The sequence below is a fragment of the Petaurus breviceps genome, unplaced genomic scaffold (assembly GCF_028583685.1).
Source record: "Petaurus breviceps papuanus isolate PSGF00001 unplaced genomic scaffold, PetGlider_PUasm1.0 91041, whole genome shotgun sequence".
NCBI classification, from domain to species: Eukaryota; Metazoa; Chordata; class Mammalia; order Diprotodontia; family Petauridae; genus Petaurus; species Petaurus breviceps.
In genome coordinates, this window is record NW_027187400.1 from 33,419,302 (window position 1) to 33,438,769 (window position 19,468).

A 19,468-nucleotide genomic window follows, 5' to 3' on the forward strand; every position below is an offset into this window, starting at 1 on the left:
GGGAGTCTGAGAAAGGTTCCTTGTAGAAGGTGGGTATTTTTGGTTGTAGAGTCAGGTGCAGATCAGACTAGATGGGCCCCCAAGGTCTTCCCCAACTCTGAGGTCCCACCATATTCTCAGAGGAGATGCCTGGGACTTAACCAAGTCACTTAGTCTCTTGGTATTTAGTTATTTATCCACAGAAACTTCAGCCTTGTGGCTGAAGATGGCTGTGAACCCACCTTCCCAATCTTATTTTCAGATGGTCTATGTTTTTTTAGGAAGAAGGCATTGTTTTCACAAGGGCCATCTCCTCACATGCCTGGAAGACCAACGGTTGGCAAGTGAGGTGTGACAGCTGCTTCTGCTTAACCAACACATCTCCCTGTAGATCTGTACGTTGGTAGTGGCCATTAGTTTCCAACGTTCACCATCAACCCACCTGCCAAATCTGCCTCTGGGGTTTCCAGGCCTCCCTCTTTATCATGATACCTTGTTAGAGATAGAACTGAACAACAGGAAAAACACACAAATATGTAATCAATGAAAATAGGCAAGGCAAATGTTAAATAATGAATTTTAAATTTAATCATGACCTATTACTCCCATAATTTACAGTCTCATAAGAAACCAAGAAGCTATAAAAATTACTAACCAGTTGAACTAATTATAAAACAGCTTTTTAAAATTCCAATTTATGGCTAATTTAAAAGCTGTCTGTATTCATTTACTCTGCAAAAGTGTTCCAGATCAGTAGAAAAGAGGAACACTTGCTGAATGAACACCCTTCTTTTTCTCAGTACCTTAAAAGGTCATGAAAGCTGCCTGGTGCAAATATTGCTTTGCTATATGGGTGACATTAACTACAAGTGGAAAGAAAACTGACCAAACTCTTCTCAGTCCCTCATGTGGGCTTCCTTCCTCTCTCGCATGACCATAAATTCAAGAAGTTTCTCTTCAGGCTTCTTGGCCCAGGGTTGCTGGGTTCTCAGAAATGGCACCCACTGCAAGAAAAGGGCTCCTCGGGTCCTTTGCAACTAGCGGCAAGTTGGGAAACCTCTTCTACTTCTGTTCCAGTTTGGGGATTGAAGGGGAAACAGAGTCCCCAAAGTCCATCAAGACCGCCTCAAAAATTGTGCAATATTCCTCCATCAGCTCTTTGCCTGGGACTGCCCAGGTGAGAGACACAGTCCTTTAGAAAGTCCCAGGCTCCATCCCTGTGGAGCAGGGTACTCTTACAGAAGAATTAGGGAGAAACCATCTGGCTCTTCCAGCCCACTTAAAGAATTAAAATCACATGAAAGGTGAAGTTATTTATAGGATCCTAGACTTGAATCGGGAAAAGACTTTATAGGTCATCAAAGTCAACTTCCTCATTTTAGAGAAAAGGGAACTCAGATTCAGAGGTGATGACCATAACCAAGCAATTAGTAAGCACTAGAGATGACAGCATCATAGCAAGTGAAAAGACACCTCAGACACCCTGGTTTTTCAGATGTGGAAACTCAAACCCAGAGAGAAGAGAAAATAAAACAAAAATGTTAAAGACCCTTCTGCCTCAAGACCATAAAGCTGTTCCCTGCCTCCATTTCTAACTGCCTGAGAGATGCTAGGAAGACTGGGGTTTGGAGAAAGGCCACCGCTGTAAACTTACCTTAGTTCTCTCTTCTCAGGCAAAGGGGGCAGCAACAGGAAGCTGTTAACTTCTCTAGACCTCACTTTCCCTATTTGGAAATTGAAGGGACTGGACTAAATTTAAGATCCCTCTCTGAGTCTCTCAATGTATGAACTGTAACCAATGTCCGAACTCCAAGGCATAGACAATTTCATGGGAAACCCTATGTAAATACTTGGTAAAGGTGGAGGATTTCAGTCCTGTATATAACAGGACTCAGTTGCTCTGTTTGTGTCTTTTGTCAAACTACTTCCCCTCTCTCATTCTTTGTCATAAAGGACAGGTCTCTAGGAAAGAAATGAGGAAGGAATACATTGAGAAAATGGGTATTGTAAAAACAAAAGGTAGCCACAAAAAACATTTTAAAAACCAATCAACTAAGGAAGGCCTCGAAGCACAATGCAGGGCACTGAGGACTTGGGGAAGTTGAATTCGTTCTTGTGTATTTTCTGCTTTCTCTTCAACCCTGTGGTATAGCCACCAGAACTCTGCTTCTAACACAGGAGTGGGTGTGTTTGAAACCACAGGATGCCTGCCACCATGGTGACAGGGAATTCTCCAAGCAAATAAGATCAGTGGCTAGAACCTGATTTATTGTACAATTCTGGCAGACTGCGGTTTAGATTTTTCAGTTGAAAGGGAGGAGAAGATTAACTCTTGATATCCTGCGCCATGCCCTAAGACAAAGACTCAGCCATCACCAATTTGTGACAGCATCACCAAACTGTGCTAGTGAATTCAAACTCTCTTCCCCTCTGGGCACATAGCCTGTTCTTGTCTGAGGGAAATGACTGTTAGCTATGTCAGGTGTACCTTTAAGCTTTTTCTACCAAAAGGACAGCTTTACTGTGATTGAAAAACTGCCCACTTTCTATCTGCCCATAGCAACCTGGAGGAAGAACACCTCCCCAGTTAGAGCGGAAGGAAGCCAGGCTGATGAAGAACTGTCTCATCCATCTGTTTGAAGAGAAGGTTCTCAATAGATATCTTCTATCGCGTTTTGGGCATCTCAGTCCCTGCCCTTTTGGCATGGGCCTAGGAAAGACTTTATAATCCATTCTGTGCATCAAAGTACTTCTCACGCAATGACCTCATTCGATCCTCTCAATTCCTATGAGGTAGGCAGAGGAAATATTGCTATCCCATTTAGTGTCTCAGAAACTGAGGCTCAGAAAAAAAGGACTTTCCCAAAGTCTCACAGCAGGTATGTGGCAGAGCTAGATTGGAAACCAGGTCCTCAGTTTCCAAACAGAGTTTTCATTCAGCTACCCAATGCTGCTTCCTAATAGAAGGGTCTATTTAATCTGCTATTTAATCCTGCCCTGGTCTTTTCCAGATCCTGAAAAAAGCCGTGCTGAGGCAGAGTCACAAACATTCACTTCCTCCTTCAAAGCACGATTTTACAAAGCAAGTATTTCCTAGTCTATGGCGTTTAAGGGCTGGGATCAGAGCTGGCCGGAGAATGGGCCAGCATCAAAGGATCCTTGATCCCAGATCTAGACTCTAGTCCAAGCCCTTATTGGTGGAAACACAGGCCCACAGGAGAAATCAGAGGGGAGATTTGGAATCCAGATCCTCTGACACCGAAGTCGGTAATTCTACTGGTTGTCACACTCGACCTGCAAAGAACTGAGGTAGAGACAAAGTAGGATGGAGAGACTTCCCTTTGGGGAGGGGGGGAAGAGACTCAGAGGAAGCTGACAGTCTTGGCACAATGCAGGTCCTTGCTATGCACGGCCTCCCACATGTTGATGAGGGCAGGGGGCCCCAGCTGGTGCACCATGAGCAATTCCCGGTAGAAGCAGGGATCCCAGTTCATGGGATTGGTGCGCGCCCGGTGAATGCCAAAAGTACGGAAGCCTGGGTGAGCCTGAGGCACCACCCCAAGCCTCTTCAGGCACATGCCCAGGAAGACGTCATCTATGGGGAACAGGGGGAGATACTCTGAGACTGGCAGCAGGCGCCGAACCAGCGAGGCTGCCATGAGGATGCCTCCACCTCCAGCATAGGGCGGGTAAGGCTGATTGAATAGCTCAGGTGGGATGTAATACTTGCTGCGCTGGTTGCGAATGGGCCAGGCCCGGCGAATCACGTCCCCAACAAAGAGCTGAGGCAGCCTAGGGTCGCCCTGTCGGGAGCGTAGAAATTCCAGCAAATTGGCAGGATGTACAAACACATCATCGTCACCCTGGGGATAGACCCAGCTCATCTCAACATAGAACAATACTGGCTTCTCCCCTGCCACCCCATTAATACAAAACACCTTAGGATCTTCTAATCAAGCAATTATTTAACCAGTTAAGTATTTACTATATGGCAGGCATATGTGGAACAGTGCATAGAGCAGTGGACTTGGAATCAGGAAGACATATTCATGAGTTCAAATCCAGCCTCAGACCCATACTACATGTGTGACCCTGGACAAGTCACTTATCCCTGTTTGTCTCAGTTCCTCCTCTGTAAAATGAGCTGGAGAAAGAAATGGCAAATCACTCCACTATCTTTGCCAAGAAGACCCCCAAAATAGGGTCACAAAGTCAGACACAAATGAAATGACTGTGCAACATTAACAAATGTGCCAGACACTGTGCTGTCCCCTGACCCTACAAAACTTGAGGTCCCTTGATCTTTGTACATGAGGGTGGTCAGCAGAATCATATGGGAGAATATGTGTAAAACATTTTGCAAACCTTAAAGTGCTATTCAAATAGAAATTATTATTATTAGCTATACAAATATCTATTATTATTATTTCATTCTCCCTCTTCTTCTCAATCTATGGTGCCTGCAGCATGATATAGTGGGTAGGGGGGTGCTGGACTGGGGATCAGAAATCCAGATTAAAGTCCCAGCTGGGTCACTCCAGCTGTTGGTTGAGCTGTTTAGAGCCTCAGTTTCTTTCCATTCAAATGGGAATACCAATATTTGCCCTCAGCCAGGAGACCAACAACAAGTAATTTCTATTCTCTTGGTCTATGCTTTAACTTCACCTAAAAAAATGAGTAGATTATCCTGGAGGATTTTTCAGATTCCTTCCAGCTCTGACATTCTATGGTACCTCAAAGGGTTGCTGTGAGCATTACATGAGATGAAAATAAAAATAATATATCAGAATAATAATAATCTGGCTTCCTTCAAGCCTCAGCTCAAATCCCACCTTCCACAAGAGGTCTTTCCTGGTCCTCCAGAAGCTAATACCTTCTCTCTGAAATTACCCTTCACTTACCTTGTGGATATCTTGCATAAAGCTAGTTATTTACACATCTCCCCTATTAGTCTGTGGGTTCCTTGAGAGCAAGGACTGTCTTTTGCCTTTGTATCTTCAGCACTTAGCACAGTGGTTGGCACACAGCAGATACCTAATAAATGCTTGTTGGCTACATAGTATAGTGTAAAGTGCATCTCACACTATCTTTATGAAATAGAGAAAATATTATGATCCCAATTCCTAAAGCTAAGGAAATTGAAGCTGAGAAGGGGACAAGTAAATGGAACAAAGTCAGAACTCCGTGAGTTCATAGAACTGAGGACTGGAAGCAATGTTAAAAGGGAATCTAGCCAAACTCCCTCATTTTACAGCTGAGGCAACAGAGAAGTGACTTGAAGATCACAAAAGTAGGACAGGGCAGTAAGGCCATCAAAATCCAAGTCTCCTAATAGATCATTGCTTAAGGTTTGCCAAGCACCAAATATATATTTTCCCATTTGATCCTTACAACAACCCTGGGGGGTTAGTTGCTATTATTATTAGCACCTACCTCTCCATTTTACAAATGAGGAAACCGAGCATGAGAGAGGTTAAGGGACATCCCCAGGTTCACAGAGTTAAAAGGTGTCTGGGACAGGATTTGAACTCCCCTTCGTGACTCCAATGGGCACAGCACTCTCTCACTTAGTTCCTCATCCCTCTCTTTCCATTATGCCCTGCTATTATCCCCATAGTTCTGTAAATTAGGAGTTATCCTTCAGTTTTCTGCCCTGTATTCCAACCGGTTTATTCCTCTCATTCCACCAGCTCTCAGACACTAACCTCCCCAAGTCCTGATCCATTCTCAACTCTTGGATGTTCCACCCCTTCCACCCCACTCTTCACCACCTGAGTCTTAGTACTGGCTCCGTCACTAATTTGCCATAGGACCTTGAACAAGTCCTTCCAGTCTTCAATTTTCCTCTCTGTAAAACGAGGAGGATGGACAAGATGATCTCCCAACATCTATTCTTGCTCTAGGCTAATATGGCTGTAATCTTTAATGCCCAGTCCACCTGTCCATCCCTTCCCAGCCCTTTGCCAATCCAGTCCCGGGCCCTCCCTAAGACGAGCCCCTCCCTCATTCTGGCTCTCACTCTGGCAGAGGAATGGACTGTGAGCAGAGCAAACAGGTGGCAAGTGCCCAGTTTCTGCCTGCCCCTTGTCTGGCGCTATGGGGATCCCTCCCTTACCTGGAATACGAATTCCACACTGGGGCAGCGACGCCGGAACCAGCGCAGGAAGTTGACAGCCTTGAGTGTGAGGTTATAGAAGGTGTCATCGAAGTCCCAGCGCAGCAGATCCCCGTGAGCCCGGTCCTCCTGCTCCAGCCTCTGGCGAAGCGCCTCCCCGCTGGGCCCCTCTTCTGCCGCTCCTCTACCCAGCAAGAACACGGTGCGCACGGCTGCAGCGTCCGAGCCCGAGCCGGAGCCCGTCAGCTCTCGGCCCCACGTGCGCCTTACAGCCTCTCTCCGATCGCCGTGCTCCGGTGCCGACTTGACGGCCAGCAGCAGCCGCACCCGACCTCCACATTTGTCCGGGTGGTCTCTGAGCAGGGGGAAATAGCGACAATGACGGTGTCGGAGGAAGGTGCGAAAGCGTGGCTCTTTGGGCTGCTGAGGAAGGACCTGGGGCTGCGCTGAGGCGCACCACACGGTCCTCATGGCCTCTCCGTCGTCGCCACCCTCCAGCTCCAGACTAGAGGCAGGGCGCACGGATGCGTTGGTACCAGCAAGCTGGCGGAGTCCCTGGGTCAGGCGAGCGAGCTTGGGGCGCGCGACACCCAGCCACGGCAGCGCTAACAAGGCTAACAGCGCTGCCCCTAGGGCGCACCGCCTCCTGCCCGGGCCGCTGGGCACGGGCCACCACCGCACATAACACGGTGACATAGCACCGAGCTCGCTTGGTTAGTGTGCCCTTTCTTTGTCCCGGCCACGGTCCGCCCCAGCTTGCCTCTGACCAAAGCTGAGCTATCCCCAGCCACTGGCGGGTTTGAGACTCCACCCCGAGGAGAGTACAGGTGCCTCGGCAAAGAAGCTAACCAAGGGGCCACCCGCCCCCACCTTGTGTCAGCAAGACCCACCGTCCCGGCGCTATGGTTGAGGAAGGGGAGAAGTGCCGCAGAGCGTAGAGGTCCCGGAACTTTCGAAAGCCTGGAGACCCAGCAGGTCAACTTCCCTGCACTTTGCGGATCTCCCCTGCACCTCTCTGAGCCGCGTCATAGCGATGCACCGAGGACTCAGAGGCGGAGCTGCTAACCCATCTCTCCCAGACCAGCCGAGAGTTTCTGTAGATCGCCCCTCACCGAAATAGATCCCTCTCAGCAGCCCGAAGGGGCGGTGCGGGAAGTCCCCAGCTGTTTTCAGGGCTCTGTGGCTGTGTTAGCACTTCTGAGGAATCATCCAGAAAGCAAAAGACACACTCCTCCCCTTCCCAAGACGAATCACCCCTGCCTTGAGAAGAATTACGCTGGTTCTGCACATGCAGAGTCAGATGGCCAAGGTTCTGGGGGATGAACAGTAGAAAAGAACTAAAGCTTCCCTCTTCAAGATTACAAATAAATGCAGGCCCGGCAGCTTTGGGGTCCGGAGCCTAGGGTGCTAGTCTCACCTCTGCAAATGGCTAAGTGACCTGGGCACCTTTCTTCCTTTGAAATTTCCATACTGGACCTGCGATTTCTTTGGTTTAGGGAAGCTCTGTCAAAGAAAATCTCTCAGCCCATCTGCTCTGCAACTTTCAGTCTCTAGAGAAACCTGGGGCAGGGAAAGATTAAATGACTTGCCCAGGGTAACACAGCCTATAAGTATGAGCCAGGGGAAGACTCTTGGATTGCGTTTTGACTCGTGGCCTCTCCATAAGTTTAATAATAATAGTAATTCATTCATAATAATATAATAAAATTATGTAGAAATTCTGTAGAAATTTTTATATTAATGTGCTTTTCTCGCAACGATGTGGCTTAAATAGATAAAAGTAAAATAGTCTTGGGTCAGTCACCTCTCTGCCTCGGTTTCCTCATCTGTAAAATGAGGAATTTGGATGAGATGGATGATCTCCAAACTTAGAAATGCTATTTTTCCCACGGTCACACAGACAGTAAGTAGAAGAGCCAGAGCAAGTAACCAAACCCTGGTCTCCTGATTCCAAATCCGGAACACTTTGCACTCTAATTGTTCTCCCTACTCCTCTAACACAATCTTTTTTGGGGGGAGGAAGTCCACAGTGGGGTTAAGTGACTTTGCCCAGAGTCACACAATTAAGTAAGGGTCGGCAGTTATATTTGAACTCAGATCTTCCTGACTCCAGAGTCTGTGCTCTATCCCCTGCACCACCTAGCTACCCCGCCTCTAGCCCACTCTTGACAGGGCCTTCCTCCTCATGGCTATAACCCCTGGCATAGGTTAAAAGATCCAAGTCTGAGATTGAGATTGACTTTTTCCCCCAGCTGCCTTAAAGGCATCCTCTATCTAGAATTTAAAATGATCATAGCACTCAGAGCTGGAAGGGACCATAAAGAACTAGTCCAGCCCTCTTTTCTTTTCTCTTTTTTTTTTTGGAGGGCAATTGGGGTTAAGTGACTTGCCCAAAGTCACATGACTAGTAAGTGTATCAAGTGTCTGAGGTCAGATATGAGCTCAGGTCCTCTTGACTCCAGGGCCAGTGCTCTATTCACTTAGCCACCTAGCCACCCCTGAGCCCTCTTTTCTTACAGAGGAAACTGAGGTCCACCTGTACCCCAGTAAGCCAGGAACCCATTCATTTATTCAATAAAAAACATTTGTTGACTGCCTTCAGTAAGTAGGGCTCTGGGGTAAGTGCTGAGTAGGATATAAAATTAAGTAAGACAGTTCCTGTTTTCCAAGAATTTATAGTCTAAATGTCTTGTTTTCTAATTGTTTCATAGTGTTGCCAAGAGAAACTGTCAACTCCAAGAAAGCAAGGGTTTCATTTTATGCTTCTCTTCCTGTACCTCCCAGAAAACCTAGCTCTGATTTACATAACATAGTAGATACCCAGCAAAGATTTGTTGATCAACTAATGTGGGGCCCCTCCTGCAGGTGTTTCTGCCAATCTCAAATTGCTCCCAGACTCAGACCTATTACACTAAATCAATGGATCCTGAGCAAATTACTTAATTTCTCTGGGCCTCAGTTTTTGTTCTGCAAATTCAATAAAATTAGGACTCAAAGGTTCCTTTCTAAATCTATGGTTCTATGACACCAGTAATCAAATTGGATTACTACTGCCTCTGTTGGAAACATCTTAATTCAGAGAATCTCTGAGTTGCAGGGACCTCAAAGACCATCAACTCCAGCCGGCTTGAACAAGAATCTCCCCTACACTATCTCCCAAAGTGGCCATCCAGCCTTTGCTGGAAGGCTTCCAGTAAGGGGGAACCCAATGCCTCTCAAAGCAATACATTCTTCTTTTGGGTAGTTCTAATTAAGAGATAGGGTTTTTTCCCCTTATTGTCAATTTCTCTACAATCTACTTCCCCTAATTCTACCCTCTGGGTCCAAGCAGAACAAGTCTGACCATCTTCTATGTCAATTCCTCAAATACTTAGAATCATAGCATGACACTTATGACACTTGTGGCATCTAAGCAGTCAAAAATCAAGCAATCTACTGTTTGTCTTAAATCTACAGGATGGCAGCGTGTCACTATGCTGATTATCCAGCAATGAAATGCCATATCTCAGTTACCCATCATAGTCCTCCACTTGAGCCAGCAGCCCCGTGATTTCTTCAGAACCTCTTTGTTGTGTGCACAGGATAGCCTTTCTAAAAGACTAATTCCCACTCCTCCAACCGTCAGTTATAATAACCATATCCACATCTTCAAATTGAGCTGAAATTTTATCTAGGGAATGAAATGGAATCCAAATATGAAATATTAAATCTATATATAGTCTGTCAACCTGAATTAAAGAGAAGGCAGGTAATGTAGCAAAACTCATGATCTTTAGTTGGATCAAAGAAGTTGCAAAGAAGTGCAAAGAAGTGTTGGGGAGTCCAAAGAGAGGCTGGGGTTCCCCCTTCTGGAAAGCTTTAAACAAAGGCTCAATGTCAACTGGTTAGGTATGTATAGCTTGGGTCAAAAAGGAATTGAGTTGTTTGGGGAAAATAATCCTCCATTGATGTTCATGAAAGTTTAAGTGACTGTTATTCTATTAGATGAAGAAAGGTGACCCCAAACTGTTTTTATCACACTGTGGCATTGTAAAACCAATCATGAGCAGCTCTCCTAAGGACTGCTGCTGTGAATAACTTTAAGGATCTAATCGAATAGTATAGTGAACTCTCTATTTATTCAGCAAAAAACTAAAGCAAAATATTCAAGAAACTAAAGCACAACATTCACAACAATATAACATAATAACTTATTACTGAGGTAGCTACATAGTCTTAAACAAAACATATCATTCAGTAAGTCACAATCTCCTCAATCAATATAGAGTACCCAAGTAAAGTCTTCTTTCATCTTGACTCAAGACTGGCTTCCAATCATCCTTAAACCAATCATCTTTAAGGGGTAATCATCCTTAAAGGGTAGCAGAAAGTACAAATATCATCCACAGGCCACAGCAAGTTACAATATCATCAGTCAATACTGAGTAACCAAGTAAAGTCTTCTTTCATCTTAACTCAAGGCTAACATCCAAACCCCATGGATCCTCTTCCACGATCCCAGCTCATGTCTGGATTCTTGCCTGCATTCACACTAAGGCAGCTCTATGTTCCATATATCTCAGCCCACAGGAACTATTCCACTCCAAGCCCTTTGCAGTTTCTGTTTCTGGGAAGACAAAGCTTAACAGAGCCACAACATTTACTCACATTAAGCTTAACAGAGTTACAACAATAGTTGCACACATTGCCAACATGATCATCTCAATTCACTTTCTGTCTGAGAAACCAATACAGAACAGACAGAGCTTCTGTTTGAGAAAGCAACACAGATCCAGATATCACACACAGATATCACAAACATTCTCCCTCTCAGTTCTGCTTGGTCACAGATTAAGCTCGAGTTTTTACCTGCTCGGTTCTTTCCTGTCGAAGCCTTCCTGTTCTGCTCTTTTGGCAAGCTCCTCCCACTGTGAGCTTAGGCCTATTAAGGGCAACACAATGTATATTGTTTCCAACAACGACTGATACAATCAAAGAGGATGCTCAAAAGCATTCAAATAGCTAAAACAAGTAGTAAAGTATTACTTTCCTTACCATTACAGGCATTTACCTATATTTACATATATGACAGATAGATAGATAGATGGATGGATGGATGGATGGATGGATGGATGGATGGATAGATAGATAGATAGATAGATAGATAGATAGATAGATAGATAGATAGATAGATAGATAGATAGATAGATGGATGGATGGATAGATGGATGGATAGATGGATGGATGGGTGGATGGATGGGTGGATGGATGGGTGGATGGATGGGTGGATGGATGGATGGATGGATGTGACGAGGGAAGAATAAGTGTTACAGGGGCTCCAATGACCAGAGTCCCTGAGTGGGCAGTCTGGAATGAATTCATAGGCTCAAGCATTCTGAGTCAAGTTGGTAAAAGTTTATTGTTACGCTTTACAGAGGGCATGAGTTCTTATGGAACCTGCAACCTTAAAGAAGTCATAGGTATAGTTTATATTACAATAGTAAATCAGATGTCAATTATGCTAACTAGGTGAGTAAGGGTGAGATTAGGGAGGAGTTAGGGAGTGGTCAGTGCTTAAAGGAACATTCACTTTAATTATCTACTATGCAGGCATATTGCTCATGATTCACTGGGAAATAGCCCAAGGAGGGGCTACCTGTAAGTGTGGCCTTAGGCCTGAAGCATCACTAAGCCAGCTACCGTGTTTCCCCGATAATAAGACACTGTCTTATTTTTTTTGGAAAGAAAAACACCAGAGGGCTTATTTTCAGGAGAGGGCTTATGTTGTCCTGCCTCAGCTCTCCTCCGAGGCACTGCTCTCAATGGCGCCAGCAAGCAAATCGCTGGGGAAGAACAGGATGACACACTCACTGCTGCAGCTCTGATTGGATGCAGCTTGGAGCGCAGCGTGCGTTTAAGGGGGGGGGGGACGGTGCATACAGAGGGTACCGTAATGTAGCGTATAGCAGGGGATCACCTTCACTATAGTAGCAATCTCAATAGGGCTTATTTTCGGGGGAGGGCTTATTTTAGAGGAATCTTACACAGTAAGGGGAGGGCTTATTTTCGGGATAGGTCTTATTATCGGGGAAACACGGTAGCAGTCAGGGCTGACTGACCTAGTCTGGCCTAGTCTGCCACCCATCAGTGTCATGTTTGACAAGATGGATGTTGGGACCCAAGGCTAATGGGGATTCAGGATGTGTCTAATTGGCTGAGGAGTTAACTTACAGATAATGCGTTAAGGATTCATAGGTGCAGCTGGCCATTATACTAAGGGGAGATAAACAGTTCATGAATTGTTGCTAGGCAGAGTGCTGGTGGGGGAAGGGACAGTTAATGTTCTGAGGCTAGGGGGAGGGGGAAAGTGATTTTACAAACTGGTTTTACAAATTGATTTTACAAACTGATGTTACAAACATAGACACCCCAAGCACCCCCTCTGATGGATGGATGGATGGATGGATGGATGGATGGATGGATAGATAGAGGTCTACAGAAATTAAGCTTTAATTCCTTAAAACTACACTAAAACTTTTGGGACATCCTGTATAAGCATTTTATATAGCTGCTTTTTGTTTTGTTTTGTTTTTACTCAAGAAACCATTTTTAATCTTCTACCTTAAAGATTTTCAATGTGTTTTAAACTAAAAGGAATTAGACTATGTTGCAGGATAACTTTAATGGACAAAATTTCCTTTGCATAAAAACCAATTAAGCTTTATCAAGTGCTTAAAAAAATGCAAATCCAAACCCATACAGAATCTTTGAATGTTGTCTTCTTCAGCCCTAACTCAATCTGTTAAAGGGAATTCTTGACAACATACATGTAAAACAAGGAAGGAATACCCATAGTCACAGACACAATAATTTTTTAAGTAGGAAAAGAACATATGAGAAGGGTGTGAATACAAATAGGATCATAGAATTCTAGATTTTGGAGCTAAAAAGGACCTTGGAGATCACTTTATTCACATTCTTTACTTTATAGATGAGGAAAGAAAGGTCCAAAAGGATTAAGTTGCCCAGCATAACAGAGTGAATTACTGCTGAGCTAAGGATTAGAACCCAAGTCTTGACCCAGGTCTAGGGCTCCTACTCAAGTGGGAATTACCAAGTCAGGGGCGGCTATTCAGTACAATGGATAGAGCCCAGACTCTGGAGTCAGGAGGACCTGAGTGCAAATATAACTTCAAATACTTGACATTTACTAGCTGTGTGACTCTGGGCAAGTCATTTAACCGAAATTGCCTCAAAGAAAATGTACGCAATCAAAAACACTAAATAAACAAAAATTCCTCTTACGCTAGGAATGAGGACACAGGGTAGAAAGAGGAAAAAGTCCAAGATGTTAAAAGAAAGGTGTGATAACTTCACTGGAAAAACTTAACTTTGGGAAGTACAGTCAGTGCTCAAATCCCACCAACTTTATTATTATGTAATAAAGCTAAGCCCCCCCCCCCAAATAAAAAGAGTGAGTGAGCACTTACATTTCATTGTTTGTATCTCTGACTTTGGGTAGTTGTTTGCTCTATCTATATTAGAAACAAATTACATGACTTCAGATTATCATAAAATTTAATCTTTCAATTAAATGTCACACAATTCCTATAATCATTATGCCCTACATAAAACATAAATGATAAGACATTTCTATCAGTATTCAACAACAACACATTTCAGAAATTGTAACTGAGAGATAGCTGCAGAACTTTCATGCCAGACAGGAATCTGTGTGGTAAGAGAGCTGGGACAAGGAACATAAGGCTGGTATTCCATCTCTGGAGTATAGCACCATCCCACATCCCACTCTCCATCAGGCAAGTTCCTGAAGATCTCCAACTCTCTGGGGGCGGCTAGGTGGTGCAGTGAATAGAGCACCAACCCTGGAGTCAGGAGGACCTGAGTTCAAATCCAGCCTCAGACACTTAACACAAAAATGAGCCATGTGACCTTGGGCAAGTCACTTAACCCCAATTGCTCTCCAAAAACAACTACAACAAAAAAAGACCTCCAACTCTCTATCCATATCTCTCTACAAGAGGGGGAGTGTCCAAGGGGTAAAGGAAGCAGCAGCTCCCCAGCATGGGACGCTCTCCTCCTATTTCAATGTGGGGCAGCTATCACTGATCTCATCTTTCATTGCGTTCAGAACAAAACAAGTTTCCTCCTGAAAATTCTGAATCATCTCATCACTGATGAGCCCATGGATTCCTGTTTCTAGATCTGACTGATCTGAAAAGGGGAAATACTGAAAAGCTGAGTGATTTTCTCTGTCAGCTCAATGGTTGTTAGTTTTTCCAGAGAGATGGCACGGCACACAAAGAAAGAATTCATTCCCATGTTTTTGCTGCTGTTACTCCCTCAACTTAAGGATTCCTAGCCAAAATGAATTGTCAGCCTGGACCTCACCATCTACCCTTCTGAGGTATTAAAAGAGTCAGACTCCATCAGTAGGGTCAAAAATTTGGTTAATGTTGTCTCTGGTTTAACATCAATAAATCTGCACCTGAGAAGTTTGTGAGAAGCCATGAGGAGGGGAAGAACGGGTTTTGATGTAACCACTGTTGAGTTTCCTGAGGGCTAATTGTTGGCAGAAGGTTATCTGCAATTGGATGAAGTGGTTCTGGCTGGTGACTTGGGGAAACATTCCCTTCTTCAACTGAAAAATTGCTATGGGAATGGTTAAAGCCAGGTGATGGGGAATGACTGACATAGGTGATCTCAGGCCATGAGAACACCCATGAGTGGAGTTATCTCATAGGAAGGTCAGTATTTTTCCTTTCCATGAGGGCTTCCTTCTCCGTTTTCTTCCTGTCTGTTTTTCGCTTGCTGTCTGCACCTTTGAGCTTGAAAACTTTGATCCTGGCAGCTGGCTGAATGCAAGGGTTCCATTCTCGTTCTCCTCAAAAGTGTCATCTGAACTGGGAATGGCCCAGCCTTTTCTCCACCATGTTTTCTCATAGTGAACTTTGTGTTGATACAATGTACCTGAATAAACCCAGACGACCTGTTTGCAGGGTCCCAAAGGAACTCCACAGGATTCAGTTGTGTTGAAGTTGTAGTTGGTCTACAAACATTGGCGTATCTAATAGCAAGGATTCTGTCCCCTGGCTGGTTCCATCTCCAGCCCTCAAGCTGCTGGTGCTCAGTATCCTGAATGTGCCTGGCACGGAAACGCCGCTGGAAATACCCCTGAAAGGTCTCAAAGTTTCCTGTTGGCCAGCACTCGGATTTCATCAAACTGTCCTTGATTGAGATATGTGAGTGTTTCATCATGGAGCTGTACTGCAGGAGAGGTAGCAGCATGAGGCACGTACTGTTTGAAAAGTAGGATTTTATGCTCATTGGCAGGTGCGAACTTAACTTTTCTTGTTTAAAAATGGGTAAAGCAAGGACATCACCAAGGACATCACTCACGCCGTATAGACCCCCGCGCCCAGCTCCTGGCAGTTCCCGGACTCGATCGCCTGGTCGAGCAGGGGCAGATTCAGGGCCCAGGACAGCCCGCCTTCTTCCAAAGGTCCCCCTGCAGACCATCTCCGGTTCTCACTCATCAGCCTAACTAGGCACCTTCCGTGCGCTAGGCGGGGGCTTGGCAAGCACTGACCAGAGCAGCTAAGTGACCTTCCGCTCCACCGGACCCCGGCTAGAGGGAAGTCCGCACACGCCCACCCTGACCCCCGGCTTCTGGCCCGGGCTGCTCCTCCCCGGACTCCCCCCGCCTGACCCCTGGCTCCAGAGAAGCATCGAGGCCCCTCGGGGCTCCTCCAGCGCAGACACCCAAATCCGGCATCTCCCCGCCGCCGTCCCACTCCAGGCTGAGATCAGTCCCTGGCCCCCGCTCCCCCGTGGCATCCCCGCCCTGCACAGCTCTACCCCTTAGTCTCCCAGCTCCCCATCCACCCCACCCGTTACCCTCTCCACAAGTATCCCACCCCTCCTATGTAGTACTCTTAAGATCTACAAAGCATCCTATGCTTTGTCTCACTTGATCCTTACAGCCACCCTGTGAGGTAATTGCTATTACTATTCCCATTTCACAGGAAGACATGTGACACAGAACTAGTGAGTGTCTGAGTCAAGAATCAAACTCATGTCTCCCTGACCCTGAGTCTGACACTGGTCACCGTGCCCCCGAGTTGCCTCATAGACAGACAACCCCTGGGAAGCCACCAAGTTTCTTCAGCTTATTAGAACATGAGTCTTGTGCGATATCCTTCCAAAATGAAAGTCTTTTCCTATTTAGTCCAAGGCCAATGAGTGAGACTGATTTCACATCTTATCACTTATGTTAAATGGGAAGGGGCTGCAGAAATTACCCAGCCCCACCCTTACACTGTGATCACATGGTTTACTGAATGAAATGAAATAATGAAAGGAAATAATCAGATGCTCCCACATGGAGCTAGCCACCTTTAACCATCTCATAAACCATTTTCCACTTGTCCACCCAGATCTTCTGAGCTGTGAGGGAAATACCCAAACCACTCACTCTACTGCTCATGGAAAGAAGTAAAAACCAGGGGGTGGAATAAGAGTGGGGGTGGGAGAGAGTAGTATGGTATGGTATGGCATGGTGTAATGGGAATGGGAATTTGAAGATCTTCCCTGCCCTTTAATAGACCTAGGGGGCAATTTGAAGACCTCCTCTGCTTTGAAAGTAAACTCTGCCTCCTAATAGGCTGAATGTGGTCACATGGAGCCTGTGGTGGAGAGAATTTGCTGAAGGGAAGCAGTGCCCACAGGAAGCTTCCCTGCTGTGAAGATAAACTTTGCTCCCCTAATAGGCTGAATGTAATAAATCAGGTGCTCCCACGTGGAACCTGTGATGGGAGAAGTTTGCTGAAGGGAAGTAGAGTCTACAGGAAGCTGGTCAGAGCTAGCCAGACTGTTGGGGGAGAGAGGAAGCTCATTAAGGAGATAGAGAGATTTGTGAGTAAATATTGATCTTGTGTTGGTTTGTGGGAAGGCTGAAGGATGCTGTGGCTCTCAGCGTTATTATGACTTCTGAATATCTTTGGTACTATGATGGAATCGACTTACTGGTTTTGGGATTGGGTTTTCTAGTGTCTAAATAAATGCTTCAGTTCTATCCTCTGTCTGGAGAGTTTGGTATATTTTGCCATCGAATGTCATGTGATAGTTATAGTCATGGTCTTTATCGTGATCATGGGAGCTGTAAATATTGCATTGGTGCTACACATAGCATGGCACGACATTAGTATGGTATGGTATGGCACAGCACAGCAGAAAATGTGACAGGGGAGAGATGAGGAGAGAGCATCAGAAATCCATCTCCCGTTCTCACTCATCAGCCCAACTAGACTTACAAAACTGGCACATGGCATTCCCTATTACTGTAGGGTTCCTCCTCTTCCTGTTCCAGGCTCAAAATCTGCTCTGCCACATTTAGTCTCTGGCAGCCTCAATCTTCACCCAAAAGAGCTCTGGATGGCAGAAGCCATGTCAGAAGGCTCTGCTACAGCCAGAGTCCAAGCGTCCCAGTTTACCCCATGGAAGTCCTAAAGTCACAGTCCAATGTCTGCTGCCATTCACTCACAGACACAGGCCAGGAGGGCAATCAGGAGATCTATCTCAAGGGCAACAAAAGGAAGAAGTCAGCAGCTCATTAATTTTACTGTCTCTCACAAGGATGCACTCCCCAAGGTGGGAGGAGAAAGGTAATCAGCCTCTCCCATGTGTCAGGATCATCAGAAAATGCTTTGCTAGCCTCCTTCCCCCACATTAACTATCATTCCAAGACTACAAGGGAAATCATCATTCAGAAAAATAAAAAGGCAAGTCATGGGCATGGGTTACAATAGAATCACAGATTTAAAAATGAAGGAGAACTTTGTGGTCTTCTAGCATCCTAGGGTTATAATTCTACAATGAACTAGAATGTCAGAGGCTAGAGGCCTCCCTCTTTTTTTTGTTTGCTTGTTTGAATTTGTGTATTGCCCACTGGTCAGCCTGAAAATGAACCTTGTCACAAGTGGGTTCTCAATGAAGATTTTCGCAAACTTTGTTAATTTTGTTAATCATGACAGTTTGGAGTCTTGCAACTATGTGACTTCATCAGTATTTCCCCCTGATTCATGGAATCCTACATTCAGAGGTGGAAGGAAACCCCAAGATTATAAAATCCAACCCTTTCATTTTATAGATGAGAAAATTGAGGCCCAGAGGTGAAATGACTTGCCTAAGGTCACACATATCAAAGAGGCAGGATTTGAACTCTCATTGTCTGAATCCAGATTCATTTTATATTTCACTACAACTCACACTGGCTATTGAGCTGTTTGAAAGTGAAGTCTTCCAGTCTAGTAATGCAGATTCTAACTCTGGGAGTAGAAGGTCTAGATTTCAGAGAGAATAAAAGAGAAACTTCCCTTCTGAGAGAAGTCCCCTTTGTTAACCTTACTGACTGGGCAAAAGAGTCTTATAACAAGCAGATTCCTAGGGTGCATTTTCATAGAATTGACTAATCTTGTTAGCCTAGAGACTGGCCACTGGTTTGTGGACTCATCAGCATTTCCTTCCTGTTTTAACTAAACTCACAGAAGTATTTGAAAGGTTACCAATGTATGAGCTCAGAAACTTGGGGAGGGGGGTGACTCAAATCTTTTCAAGATCCTCTAAAGGAGGTAATCGACTCTACAGACGTCTATAAAAGCCCAGCACTACATCTGAGTTCTCACACCCTACCTGGCATTCACATCTACTAAACATAGCCCTCTCTCTCTGAATCTCCTTCCCCTCAGACCAGCCAGTTGTGTTCATTCATATGCATATCTAGAGGTGGAAAAGGACAATTTACTTATGACAGAAAAGCAATATAAAACAAGGAGACTGCACTAGCTAAAAAAACACTTCCAATATCTACTTCCCAACAACAATGGCCCAGGGGCTCTCACTGCATCCTGGGCCATCTCCAGTCATCCTGATGGACATCTGGTCACTGGACCCACATGGCTCTGGAGGAAAAAGTGAGGCTGGTGACCTTGCCCAGCCCTGCTTCACTCAGATCAAAGTCAACTGCAAGTTGTATCATCATCTCCCTGGTGTTATGGTCCTCTTTGAGAATGAAGAACAAACACAATCAATTTCCCAAAGCCAACTAGCTCCTCACAGGAAGAAATGCTGAGGAACAATGCTATCAGTGAAGCACTGTTAAAACCAAAGGCACTCATGATGATGTATGTAGACAGGAATTAGGGAGCCTTGTAGAAAGTTTTGTTGTTTCCCTCTGCGCAGCAACTGGGTCAACAGGATGTGAACATCAACTCTTCCCTTCCAGCTCCTCCCCAATCTCTCTCTTTCTCTCTGTCTCTCTCTCTGTCTCTCTCTCTGTGTCTCTCTCTCTGTCTCTCTGTCTCTCTGTCTCTCTCT

The 19,468-nt window shown here is 45.2% G+C and overlaps 1 protein-coding gene and 1 pseudogene across 1 annotated transcript; both read right to left on the reverse strand.

The window, feature by feature from the left end:
• Positions 1 to 544: 544 nt before the first annotated feature.
• Positions 545 to 7,170, reverse strand: LOC138153952 (UDP-GlcNAc:betaGal beta-1,3-N-acetylglucosaminyltransferase 7-like). The gene is made up of 2 exons (XM_069078370.1): positions 6,095 to 7,170; positions 545 to 3,842 (listed from the first exon to the last, which is right to left on the reverse strand). The coding sequence occupies exons 1-2, from the start codon at positions 6,788 to 6,790 to the stop codon at positions 3,342 to 3,344; spliced, it is 1,197 nt and encodes a 398-aa protein (XP_068934471.1). The 5' UTR covers positions 6,791 to 7,170; the 3' UTR covers positions 545 to 3,341.
• Positions 7,171 to 14,826: 7,656 nt separating this feature from the next.
• On the reverse strand, positions 14,827 to 19,462 carry LOC138154590 (alpha-globin transcription factor CP2 pseudogene; annotated as a pseudogene).
• Between the last annotated feature and the right edge of the window lie 6 nt (positions 19,463 to 19,468).

Coding starts and splice junctions, on each gene's coding strand:
- LOC138153952 (XM_069078370.1), bottom strand. CDS start 6,790: ATGTCACCGTGTTATGTGCGGTGGTGGCCCGTGCCCAGCGGCCCGGGC. Junction 3,843..6,094: donor GTGTGGAATTCGTATTCCAG/GTAAGGGAGGGA, acceptor GTCTATCCCCAG/GGTGACGATGATGTGTTTGT.